The sequence below is a fragment of the Gallinula chloropus genome, assembly GCF_964237585.1.
Source record: "Gallinula chloropus genome assembly, chromosome: 19".
NCBI lineage: Eukaryota > Metazoa > Chordata > Aves > Gruiformes > Rallidae > Gallinula > Gallinula chloropus.
Window position 1 is genome coordinate 6683008 of NC_140104.1, and position 12564 is coordinate 6695571.

At 59.0% G+C, this 12564-nt stretch overlaps 1 protein-coding gene across 1 annotated transcript in view; it reads left to right on the forward strand.

The window, feature by feature from the left end:
- Window positions 1–5141: 5141 nt before the first annotated feature.
- TSPOAP1 (TSPO associated protein 1) overlaps window positions 5142–12564 on the forward strand; it is a gene marked incomplete at its 5' end in the record, with an annotated part of 65904 nt that continues 58481 nt past the window's right edge. The window contains one exon of the mRNA XM_084272935.1: window positions 5142–5477. Coding sequence (XP_084129061.1) covers window positions 5142–5477 — 336 coding nt within the window. The remainder of the gene's footprint in view (window positions 5478–12564) is intronic.

The window sequence follows — 12564 nt, forward strand, 5'->3', positions numbered from 1 at the left end:
TCTCCCACTTCCTGGGGAGGGTGGGGGGAAACTGAGCCAGCTCCCAGGGGCATGGGAGGAGGGTCTCTGCTCCCCAAACACCAGCTCCCAACACCCCCACTGCACCCCCACAGGCATCTTCACCCTGGGCTTTGACTCGCTGTCTCCTGCCAGTGGGAAAGGGCAGCTAAAAATAGCAGTTAGAATGTATTAAAATCACTTTTTTTCCCCCCCTTTTATGAGCCCAGTTATTAATGGGAAGGTTCCACATTTTGCAGAACCCTTTGTGCTGATGCCAGGAGGGTATCTGGTGGTTTTGTTGAGTTTGGGGTTATTTTTCTCTCACTGGCTGGGAAGGACCAGGGCATTTTGCTTCAGTTCCCTGTCCTGGCTTTCCCACGTTCCCTGGCCTTGCAACAGTCTGAAGGGGATGTGGGAAGGGGAAAATCTCAAATCAGAACTGTCAACACGGTCACAAGGAGGCAAGGGTTTAACCAGCCAGCCCAAAAAAGCACTACACCCCCCACCCCCCCGAGCAGCCTGATGGGAAGGAGCAGCTCTGCTTTTCCTGTGTGCTGGGAAGGAAAAACAAGTCCCAGCTCTTCCCAAGCCCAAGTTTTGAAAGCCCACATCCAAATAGGGAATATCCAAGTATAAGGGTGGAAAAATACCACCTGGCAGTGACTGAGGGCTGTGGTCAGGGATGGTAGAGCCACTGCTGGGAGGGATGTTTGGGAACATGGTTCTTGCTGAGAGCAGCAAAAGAGAAACTACCACTTCTTATACAAACCAAACCCCAAGCAAGACCCACGCTCTGGTTTGTAGGGCCCTCTCTCTCTCCTTCCCTCCCTCCCTCCCTCCCTCCCTCCCTCCCTCCCTCTCTCCCTCCCTCCCTCCTTCCCTCCCTCCATACTGGCTGCACTTCAGCAGGAAACGTGTCCTCTCCCTACTGGGGTGAGCTCCTGCTCTCTGAAGGACCTTGGATCATTTATCCTTGGCCTCTTTTGATGCTGGAGATGGACAGGCTGCCCTGGCACTGGTCCCTGCTACTTGGTAGACCCAGAAACACCCTGAGCAGGGCAGGGGCTGGGGCCAAGCCTGCCTCAGGGTGCTGCAGAGTGCGTGGGTGCCCATCCCCATGCTGTCAGGGCAGCTCTAGGGAGGGCTGCAGGCACTACCACACCAGCCCCAGTGCAGGTAATGGTGTTTCCATGCCACCCTGTGCCAGGACACCGTGTCAGGGGCTGGGACAGCTCAGACACGGCCTTTTCTGCCAGGTTGCTTTTACCAGGGGTTCAGTCCCTGTATGCTCCACAGCACAGTCCCACCAGCTGCTGTGTGCTGTTGGGGATGACAGGATCCAGAGGAAGAAGGAGCATGGGCAATGTGGCCACTGCCATCTCCTCTTTGGAGCTGCACCAGGACATCCCAGAGCAATGCCATGGATGCAGGGAGCAGGACCTGTGGGGCTCAGCAGGGTGCCCACTCATGTCCCTCCCTGTTCCTGCAGTCACCAGCCTGAGCTAATGCCAGAAGAACCGTCTCTCCAGGAGCATCCCCAGGGATCTGCTGGAAAAAACGTGGAAGTGGGTCAGCACCCAGCGGTCACATCAGTCTAGAGGTGCTGATGTCACTGTCCCTGCACCCATCTGCGGGTCCTCAAGGGCTGGAGTGGCCCTGGGTGCTCATCCTCATCCTCTTCCTTCCTTGGCTGAGACCGCAGTGGAGCTCCCACAGCCCCCACTGGTCCCCGCCAAGTGCCATCTCCAGAGCCACAGGAGCTTCATGGGATGCAGGAGGCACTAACTGGTCTAAATCACCTCAAGGGCCTCGGTGGGGATACCCCAGTGGACCTGCAGCCCTTGGGCCAGGGGCATTATTTAAGGCCAGCTCTGGGTCTCCAGTCCTCATTTGAGCTCTGGTGTGGGCAAACCTCCGGTCCTGCCTCCTAGATGGCCCCTGGCTCTGCACTGTAAGTACCTTGTCTCTTGCCATGTCTTCTGGATGGACCCCAGGGAGCAGGGAACTGGAGACAAGGAGGTGGCTTGTCTCTGGTCCTGCACCCTGGACGGACCCCACATCTCTGCAGGAGCCTTGTCTGCAGCCCTGGCTCTGTCTCCTCTTGCTTCTGACTGGGGTCCCTTGACCTGCTTCATTTTACCTTCTCTGGGGCTGCTGAGGGATCAGTGTCCTGCTCAAAAGCTGTGGGGTGTCTCCCTGGTTTTTGAGGACACTGAGTGTGACTGGGTCATGCTTGGCTTCTCATGTCTTGGCTGCTGTGGGTCAGCCCAGGCCCTGCTGCTCCCTGGCAGAAGAGGGCAGGAGGCCCTGAGGGGGTGATGTACTGTACCCCTGTTCCTGTACCACCAGGCATAGTCTCCTTGGGAGGCCTTTGGAGAGCAGCAGGTGCTGCTGGAGGGGTCTGATGGGATCCTTTGTCATCTCCCCAGACTTGAGCTGTTAATCTTGAGCTCTCTGATATCACCAGGTTCTCATTGGTTGCTGTGTATCATCACCTTGTTTCCCTGAGCCTGTGGTCTCCTCTGTCCTGGAAGAGCTTCAAGGATCTTTCTAGAAAATGCTTTGGCCCATCTCCTCTACAAGGAGCACAGCCCCACCACAGATCCCTGAGTGACTCAGAGGACCAAGGGTGCCTGTAATTGGTCTCATGAAGACTTCACTGACTGGCAGCTCAGGGACCTCCCGAGCCACTGAGTCTTTCTTTGATAGCCCAGATGAATTTACCCTCTTCTTTCTGAGGATGGTGTGTAGCCAGAACTTATCCATCTGTCTAAATAGAATGGAATAGTATGGAAGACCACCTCCAGCTCAGGGCCCCAGGAGATGCTCTCTCCCCAGGGCTGATGGCAGGGGTGCATGGTACCATCCAGAGCCTTCACCTCACCTCACAGGCCCTCAGTGAAGGCTGGGGGACATCCAAAACTGAGCCTGGGTTAGCCCAGGGGGTTGTCCCTGGCCCCATTTTCTCCAGGGTAGCATGTCCTGGAGATGCCATGGAGCCACACAGGTCTGGCTCCAGTGAGTGGGAGAAGCAGAAAGCTGCTGTGGGGGCAGCTCATCCCAGATGCCATCAGCAGGGACCGTGAGCAGCACACGGCGGTGGAAGGCGCCGGGCGAGCAGCGTGCGTGCTGCTTGCAGCCAGCGATCTTATCAGCCTGTGTTTCCCTCCCCTCTGCTGGCTCTCTCCTCCTGTAATTAAACCTGCCTGTTCTGTCTTGCCAGCGAGGAGTGCAGCACCCAGAGATCCTGCCCCGTGTCTCTGCGGGGCGGGGGGGACACAGTCACGGGCAGGAATGGGGTCGGGATCCCAGCAGGTGGGAGGTGGTGGTGGGACTCATCCTGACCTGTCGCTGGGGATGCTTAAGCTGGTGCTTTGAAGGCACAAAAGGACCAGAAAATGCAGGAAGGTGGGATCAGATCTTCTGTCTGGTCTGTGGGCTGCACGTGCCACCCACCACCCGCGTGGTGCTTCCCCTGACCCTGCGCATGGACGGCTCCAGGTGGGATCCAGGTGGGATGGGGGGGCTCCTGCCTGCTGCAGGATGTGAGGCTGCCAGACCCTGCGGTGCGGGACCCCCTCTGAGAGGGTCTCCTGCTCCCTTTGCAGTCAGCAGAAACTGTCTCAGCGGTGATTTCCCGGGGCTGTCTCTGCTTGGAGATGACACAGAGCCAATGGCATCTGCTTCAAGAGCTGACACATCTGCACAGTGCACATCTGGATGTGCCAGTGAAGGAGTCAAAGGGGGTGCTGGCAGAGTGGTGTCTGGAAGGGGGCCCTGCAGACCCCCAGCATACCTCACCTGGAGCAGGAGGCCCCGAGCTGGTTCTCCTGTTGCAGGAGCTGTGGCACGCTGTCCCCTGTCCCCACCCCGCCATGGGGAGGCACCAGCAGCGGGACTGGGAGTTGTCACCACACACTGGGATGTGGGGATGCAGGACCCGTCCTGCCCCGGCTGCCCAGCAGCTGCCTGAGGTCTGTGCCACCCTTCCCGGGCTGGGATCACGGAGCTTCGCTCAGCGGTGGCTCCAGCATGGAACAGGACTGGGGAGCGAGGGCACACGGATGTCCCCAGGGGTGGCCCGGTGGCTCCCCGCCCCCCAGCATGGCTGTGCGGCCCATGAGTGAGGGCATCATGGAAGGCAGAGCAGGGCAGGGAGCAGAGATGGAGCTGGGCTCTGCCCGCCCCGGGGGTGCGCAGGCGGCAGTGCCTCCCCCTGCTCCCTGCCTGGGCATCAACCCCACCTCGCTGCCCCCCAGCCCCCCGCCCTCTGCCCGCTGCAGCCCCTGGCCCCCGGCACAGCAGCCAGGGCCCAGCCGGCCCTTCCAGCAGCCGTGGCCCGTGCTGCGGGGGGCTGAGGCTTTGCTCCCCCCCAGCACCCCCGGGGGAAGGGTCGGTGGTCGTTCCGAGCGGGAGGGAAGGGCACCCTCCGGCCGTCTCGCCGGGAGCCGATCTGCTCGCCCTGCGCGGGGGACTGCGGGACGGTGCCGCCCCCAACCCCCCGGCCCGGCGGGGTGCGGGGCTCTGAGGGACCCCGACCCCGGCGTGCGGAGGGCCGATGTGATGCGGGGGGGTGGGGGGGGGCCGGCTGCCCCCCATGCACCCCCTCCCCCGCCTCTCCCGCTGCCGCATCACCCCCGCTGCCTCATCAATAGGCAGCAAACCCCGTTCCCGCACCGTTGCCATGGAAACCGGCGGACCCGCCGCTATTGGCGGCCCGGGGCGCGGCGCGGCCCCCCCGGGGTGCCCGGCCCGGCTTAATATTGATGACTCGGCAGCGTCTGCGCCGGGGGCTGCCCGAAGCCACGGTGAGGGGCTGGCAGCTCCCCCGGCCCCTCCGCTACGTCATCCCGGTCCGGGCGGGCGGCGGGCATGGGGCCGGGGGCGGCGGGGGGCTGAGGGCAGCGGGCAGCAGCCTTTGTACGGTGCGTCGGGGGGAGCCGGCGGAACCGGGCGGGGATGGAGCCTCCCCCGGCGCAGGGATGCTGCTGCTGCCGCCGCCTCCGTCCCCGCCGGGAGGGAGCGCGGCCCGGGCTGCTCCCGCCGCCGCGGCTCTGATGCCTTCGGGTTTGCCGTGCCGGGTCCCGGAACCGCGGGGACCCCTCGCCGCCAGCGGGTGAGCCCAGCGCCCTGCCCCAGCCATGCAGGAGCCGGAGCTGGGGGTGTCCGGCGCGGACCCGCCGCAGCCGGCAGCGGGGCAGAGCGATGCCCCGGCAGCGGGCGATGCCGAACCCGCGGCCTCCGCCTGCCCAGACCTGGACACGCGTAAAGGCGGAGGGGGTGACGGGGACAGGGCGAGCTGCCAGCCACCCTCCAGGCCGGGGGGGACCGGAGCCCCCCAGCCGCAGACAGAGACCCCGGGGATCCCCTCCACCCCCCCGCCGGACCCCCAGCGGGTTCGCTCAGCACCGGAGCTCGTTAGGCCGCTGCGAGCGATGGACGCGTTCGGACGCGACCGGACAGACAGACCCCCCCAGGTAAGGCGGCTGCCGGGGTGCGCTGGCGGTGGGCGTCGGGGGGGAGGGGGGGGGGGGCTGGCGAGGCGTCGGGGCACTGGGGGGATGATACCTCGGTACTGGGCACGGGAAATAAGCGAGCCGGGCTGTGGCTGAGCCACCCGCAAAACCTCCCCCCCGTGGGGCTGGGAGCTGCTGGACCTGCTGCCACGCATCGGCATGGGAGAGCTGGAGCTGCCGCCTTCCACAGGGGTTTCCAGCTGCCTCCCCTCCCCCCTATGGTGCTGGAGCTGGTGCGGGGGTCTCACTGGAGCCCTGACAGGGCCAGCGCTGGATAGAGCCCACCTGGTGCAGCCACAGCCCCCGCGCCAGCAAGGGTTAAGCCATTCCTGCAGCGGCTCCTTGCTCTCACAGCATCACTGGCTCTGCAGGTTTTGATGGGGACGGGGTTCATTGCCACCCCCATTCTACAGCATCATCCCCCCCCTCCACCCAGCGTGGCCCAGGAGGGTTTGGGGCACCTGCACTGCAGGGGGAACCCATCCCTGCAGACAGCACCGGGGCACCTGGAGGCAAAGCAATGCCTGTCCCCTTGCAGCATCCCCAAAAGCAGCCTGAAAGGCTCCTTGGAGTCTCACCTTCTCCATCCAGGCCACAAAAGTTAATCAGCTTGTCCTGCTTAGGACAGCTTGCCCTCCCTTCCCTTGGGTAAAACCAGCCATCTTTCTGGGATCCCCTGGGGCAGCTCCATGGTGCTTTTTAAAACGGGGGAGAAATCAGCACATGAGATGTTCTTCTTGAGTAAAGGGAGGAAGAGCTGAGCAGAGCTGATAGGGTTTAGCAGGAGGTGTTTAAGTCAAGCCTGTGCTGTGCTGCTGAACCCGGCTGGAGAGCAGCAGGCTGGACCAGCCCATGGGAGAAATGTCGCTGCTGGGAAGGGAGAAGATGGTTTCACTCAAGCACAGTTGTTATGGGGCTTTTTTGAAGGGCTGTTTATTGTGTGGCTTGGGGAAAGGCCACAGGGAACCATGTGGTCCTTGGTCTGTCTCTGCCCACTGCCCCTGGCCCTGCCAGAACCGCCCTGGACAAATAACGGGGCAGCAGAAGGGCAGCATTTCTGTTCCTGCTGCTCTTTTCTATCCATCCCAACAGTCACTGTACCAAACTTACCATGTTCCCCTCATCCTGGCTGGCAGGGGAGGGGATAAGCACTGTGTCTGGGGGGAGCCTGGGTGGGAAGGCTGGGAGCAGCAGGGTGGCCAAGGGGTGTTTGTGCGTGCCCTGGAGGCCAAACAGCATCCTGTGGGTTGGGGGCCACACACCCCGCTCTCACTGATCCCTGCAGCGTGTCCTCCACACACCAGCTGCACACTTAAGTGGTGGGGGAAGGCACAAGGACCCCACCTGGTTTCTATGGCAATGACTGCTGGTCACCAGCCATCCAGGTTCCCTGGCCCTTGGGCACATTCCTCTGTGATCCTGGAGGCACCTGGCTTGGTGGGTGACTAATATTTCCCATCCTGCTTCCATGGGGTTGTGGCAGCACCGTGGCAGTGTCACCATGGCAGTGTTACCATAGCACCAGGGTGCCCAGGCAGTACTGTGGTGGTACCCAATGTTGCTGTGATGGTATCAGAGCTCTGATGCTGTGGTGTTAACAGTGGTGGTACTGGTGGTATCATGGCAGTGCCATCCTTAACATTGATGTTGATCTCCAGAAAGGCCAACTTGTCTTCCTGGGGAGCAAAAAATAAAAATCCAGCTTTTCCTCCTGAAGCCAGGTGGCTCCAGTGCTGTGAAATGCCTCCAGTTCAGACCTGGGGGGAGCTCAGCGCTGCTGGTGCTCCTGGTGCTGCTGGGCTGTGTCAGCCACATCCTCAAACCCACTTCCTTGGGAGCAAGGTGCTGTGTTCCAGCTGGGGATGAGGGGATGCTCAGCTCCCCTCCAAAGGCCCAGCTCTGCCCAGCCAGGCTGGGCCCAGCACTACGGACACCGTGTGTCCTCCTGCCAGAGCTGGGCTTCCCTTAGGACATTTGTCCTTGGGATGTCAGAGCTGTATTATGCAAACAGGACAGCTGCCTCCAGGGAGTAATCTCCTGGTGTGGGAAGAGCCTCCTGAGGGCTCATCGCTGACAGAGTTGATTAAAGATGTTGATTTTATGATGAAGCTCTTGCCGTGTGTCCCAGCCGCCGCCGCTATTGCTCTGTCCCTCAGGGACAGTCTACAGGCAGATGACTATCCATAGGTCAAGTTCATCTCAGCTTTCTTGCTCAGGTCCCTCCTGAGTGCTGAGGGTAGAGAGCTGCTGCCCTTCTCCCATTAGGGAGTAGGGGAAAGGCCCTCTGGAGTGAGGGAGGTGGGTTGGGGGACGCACCTGGAGCCCCCTGTCCAACCTCTGCCCTGAGCAGGGCTGGCTCCAGAACTGGAAGAGGTTGCTCAGCACCTGTCCAGGCAGATGCTGAATATCTCCAAGGGCTGGCATCCCACCACCAGCCATCCCACCACCCCTCTAACGCTGTCCTGAAGCTTCAGCGCTCTCGTGGAGAAGAAGGTTCTCTGTAGGAACTTCCTGGGGGGTTTGCTCTCACAAATGTGCTCTTGGTGCTGGGCCTCTAAAATCACTCCCTGGTCTTGGTTTCCATGATTCCTGTGTGGACACAGCAGGTAAGAAATTCCTTTCCTGCTGAGATCTCCAGGCACAGCAGGTGTAGGGTGCCAGTCAGAGTAAAGAACATCAGAGAAGGAGAAAACCGTTGCCTGTGTAGGAAGAAGGGGGTGAAGGTGGCACAGACACAGCCTGGCTGGGAGCTGGGAAGCTCCCACAATGCCATCAGGTGGATTTTAGGGCATTTCCCACAAGAGCCCCATTGTCTGCGTCTCTTATGGGATGTTCCCAGTGGGCCCTGGGAACTCAGGATGCTGCAGGAGTAGGTTGCCAAAATGAAGGCTTTCTCCTGGTGCCCTCAATTGGAGGAGAGGCACAAGGTCATTCCCTTTCTGTGTGTGCCCTGTACCCTTCCCTGCCAGGGCTGCTCATCCCTGCCAGGGATGAGCTCAACATCTGACTGCATCCCTGGGCTGGCATCCCATGAACCATCCCAGCAAGGAGCACAGCTAGGGTGCTCCAAGTTGGCTGTCGTGACTGCTTCTCAGTCTCAAGAGGTTGCTTTGGATCTGAGATTCTTAAAAGCCAAGCCTGGGCTTCCCCTGAGGTCACGTGGAGCTGTGAATATTCTGTAAAACCCAACTGAAAAGGCTTAAACCAACCCCCTCCCCAGTCAGCAGGAATTTAAATATCCACAAAGCCCCAGTTGCTCCCAGTGGGGCTTAATAGCACAAAGCAGAGAGAGAGATACAAGAAGGACTGTAAAATTCTGGTACAGATCCTCCAATGTCAAGTGTTTGAACAATGAGCTGGGTGCCTTCTGCAGGAATTCCTGGCATTCCAAGAGCTTCAGATCTTCCCCTGGCATAGATGGAAAGCTGTGAATTTAGTGTCTGAGGGTGCGTAGCGCTGTGCCCTTGTCTTGAAAGGGTAGGTCAGCAGAGTGAAGGATGGCAGGAGGGTGAGAAGGTCTTCCTGGGCAATGAAGCCAGTTCTTGCTGCTCCAGACACCATTTCCTGCAGTCCCAATTAGGAAAATATCGTGCTCCATCTCGTTCCAAACCTGAGAGAATTAATTTTTCTTCTCTTGGCACTGCTCAGCCTCATGCAAATGCCTGAGTGCTGCTTTCAGCAAGCGTGGCCAACCTCAGAGCGTGCTCTGCTGTGGAGAAAGGGTGGAAGCAAAGGCAAAGCTAGACTGTAAGGGGTGGTGGGGGAGGAATTTCTAGTTTATCTTTCTCAGTAACCTCCAAATCTCTGTCCAAATAGCTTGGCCAGCTCACTAGTGTGGGCCAAGGAGGGTGAGGGTCACCGAGTGTTGCCTCCTCACTTGGCTCGTCTGGGCTGGTGGTGACAAAGTGGTCTTGGGACAGGGTGTCACACCACGTTGGTGTTGGCCATGACCTTTTGCTGCATGATCTTTTTGCTGCACCATGACCTTTTGCCTCAGCACCTTTCTCATTTCACCCTCTGGAAAGTTCTGGAGAGAGAGAGAGAGCTGGGCCCATGTCTTTCCTGCTCGTTTTGGGTGTCCCGTGGCTGTGGTCTTCCTTCCTGCTGGGATGAAATGGCATGTGCAGTGCTGGCAGCATCACTGCCCTCCTCCTGCTCTGAGCCCAGGCCTTCTGCATCCCAGCCACCTGCTCAACAGTCCTGGGAAAATACCCTTTTGGGCACCAGTTTGTAAGTCTTCTGCTGCTCTCACCACTGGCACCTCCACACTGACCATGGAGTAGCACCTCCCATTCCTGTGGGAGGTACAAGGGGATGACTTCTGTCCTCCAGCCCTCCATCTCTCAGCTGTTAGACATCTGGGGCTTCTCAGCCCAGGATGAACTCCTAAAATTGCCCCAAATGACTTTCTGCTTTACTGAGAGGGGCAAGGAACACTGTTCCCACATGACAGAGCCTGGCATGTGAGCAAGCAGAAAAGATGGTCTGGGAAACTGCAGGTAATTTGGGAAAGGGTACAAGCAGGGGAGAACTGTGGAACAGACACCTGGCCCAACACTGAGCTGTGCATGCAGAACCTACCTCTGTGGTGGATATTCTGAGGTGGAGAAGGACATCTGCCTCTTTGGAGCTGAACGTGGAGGCCGTCCAGGCTCTCCACTCAATAAAAGCCAACTAGTGAGTCCACTGCTGAGGCTCTGAGGGGGGAAGGAGACCTGGTGTTAACTCTTCAGGCTGGGATCCCCACGCTTGTGCACGGGTGGGGAACGTGCTGAGCCACAGCTCTGCAGCTGTGGGGCCATGTGCTGTGGGCAGGTTCCCAAGGGCATTCACTGGGACTAGTCTCACACCTTTCCAGAGAGTGTGGAATCTTTGGGTTACGGCTTCTGGTACAAGAGTGATGAGGTATCAGAGAGCTCCAGCTGTGAAAATACCAAACCTGGGGAGAGCTGTGCTCTAGCACTCCTCCCCAGGGGGTTCTAGTTTTCATTGCACACTGACAGAACAGAATTATCTGGCACGTGGCATCCAAAATGAGTCCAGATGCTCCACAAAGGCCTTGGGGTTCTCTGGGCCTGAGCTGGGAGCTGCAGGTTGAAATTCCCTAAACAACAAAAGGCCCCCAAAAAGTTCTGTAGGAAGGCAATCCCCGTGCTTTAGCTCTAATGTTGGCAACACTCATGAGCATGCGAGCAGCAGAGGTGCTGAGGTCTCTCTGTAGGTGCACTGGAGATGGTCACACATCTACTTCCCCTTTCTACGTTTTGCTTTCTGTTCTGGAGGTGACACACCGCTGTTCCAGCTGATTCTCCACAGATCCAACACCCTGCTCAGCCACACACAGGAACATCCACGATGGGGGGAGCGTGGCTGGGCTGGCTCCCAGCTGAGCACTTGAATGTTGCAACCAAAGGATGTCCTATGGCGTTCACACATTGCCCAGCCGTGCAGTGCAACAGGGGTGCTGTCAGTGCCCGCCGACTGCCGTGGGGATGGGGCACTGGGCTACCAGAGCAGGGCTAAAATCTTTCTGAAAGCTGATGAGAGACAGGGGAGAGGCTTGAACTTCAGTGTTTGAATGGTGGTTGGGAGACCGGGCTTTGTGCGTGTCCCATGAGATGGGCTGCCCAGGGGTTGTCCTGAGGGTGGGAGGGTGATGTGGGCAGGTGATGCGGGAGGGTGATGCGGCTGTTGTCGTCGAGCATCTTGCTTTGCACAGCCCCGTGCTGCAGGCTGTCCAGGGCCTTGGCACAGTCAGCTGCAGTTTCTGGCTGTGCACACCCTGGGTGTGCAAAGGGATTCGTGTTTCACGTTGAGGGAGGTCGACTCACAGATGTGGAAAGCCCACCCAGGGCCACGTGCGCCTTGTCATGCTCCTGCTGTAGGAGCTGGAAGGACACCAGGACACCAGTGTGTACCACACTGGCGAGCAGGGCGAGGACCAAAGGGAGGACTGACAGTGCTGGCAGCTGTTCAGCCAGATGTGCGCCAGCACCCTGAGCCCTTTCCCCTGGGCCCACTCCTGGAGGGCTGCTTGCTGTCGCTGTGCTGAGCTCTGCAGCACAGGGACAGGCTGGCTGTGGGCGAAAGGGACGGGTTTCTCCACATCCTCTGTCCCTCTCGACTGCCCTGGTTTCTGGCTGGCTCTGAGCAATTAGGGAACGTGTCAGGAGCAGCTCAGAGCTGCCTTTCCAGCAGCCATGAGGTATTACCCCATCCTTTGCTCTCATCTGCTTGCAAAACCTCTCGTGTTTTGGGTAAGAAACTGTGCTGCATTGCACGCAGGGCTGGCTGAGCCTTGGATTTTGGAGTGCTGATGCTCTGCCCCTGCCCTGAGAGTTGTTTTTTTCTGCTCACATCCCTCCTCCTCCCAGTCTTGCAGAACACTTCTTTTTCTCTTGTCGGGGAGAGCGGAAGAGCTGAGCTCACTGAAGCACAGCCACGCCAGGGCCACCGACCTGATTTTTCCCCTCCTAGGGTGACTGGGTTTGTTTTCCTTGGACGGGTGACGGTGCTTTTGTAAGAGGTTTTAAATACAGACAGGACCCAAATCTGTGAGACTCCAATTTTAGCTGCATGTCTGGTTTTTAAGACACTGGGAAGAGCATACAAAGAGCTGGCAGCGGCCAAGGGTTGTGCAGGAGAGGATGCCTGGGGAGGCATGAGGAGGAGGGACACAGCCAATGTCCCCTTGAATATTGTCTCAGCACCACACAGGCTGTGTGTCCAGCACTGCCCAGGCTGGAGGGGCTGTGTTTGAGGTTAATAGCCTTGGATGGGTTTTTTCTTCCGTGAATTTGTTACACGGGGGTGATAACAATCGTATGAACGAGGAAATCACGTAAATAAGGGCAAGTAGTAGGCTGGGAGAGGGATGGGTGTCAGGAGAGAATGCTGACTCATGGGAATGGGAATTGGCAACGGGCTGGGTGAGGAGCTGGTGGGGAAGTGCCACGAAGCCAACGAAAGAACAGAGATGTCTGTGTCTGAAACCAGGAACCTGGCGCTCAGTGAAGGAAGCAGAACAAGTGCTGTGGGACACAGGCTG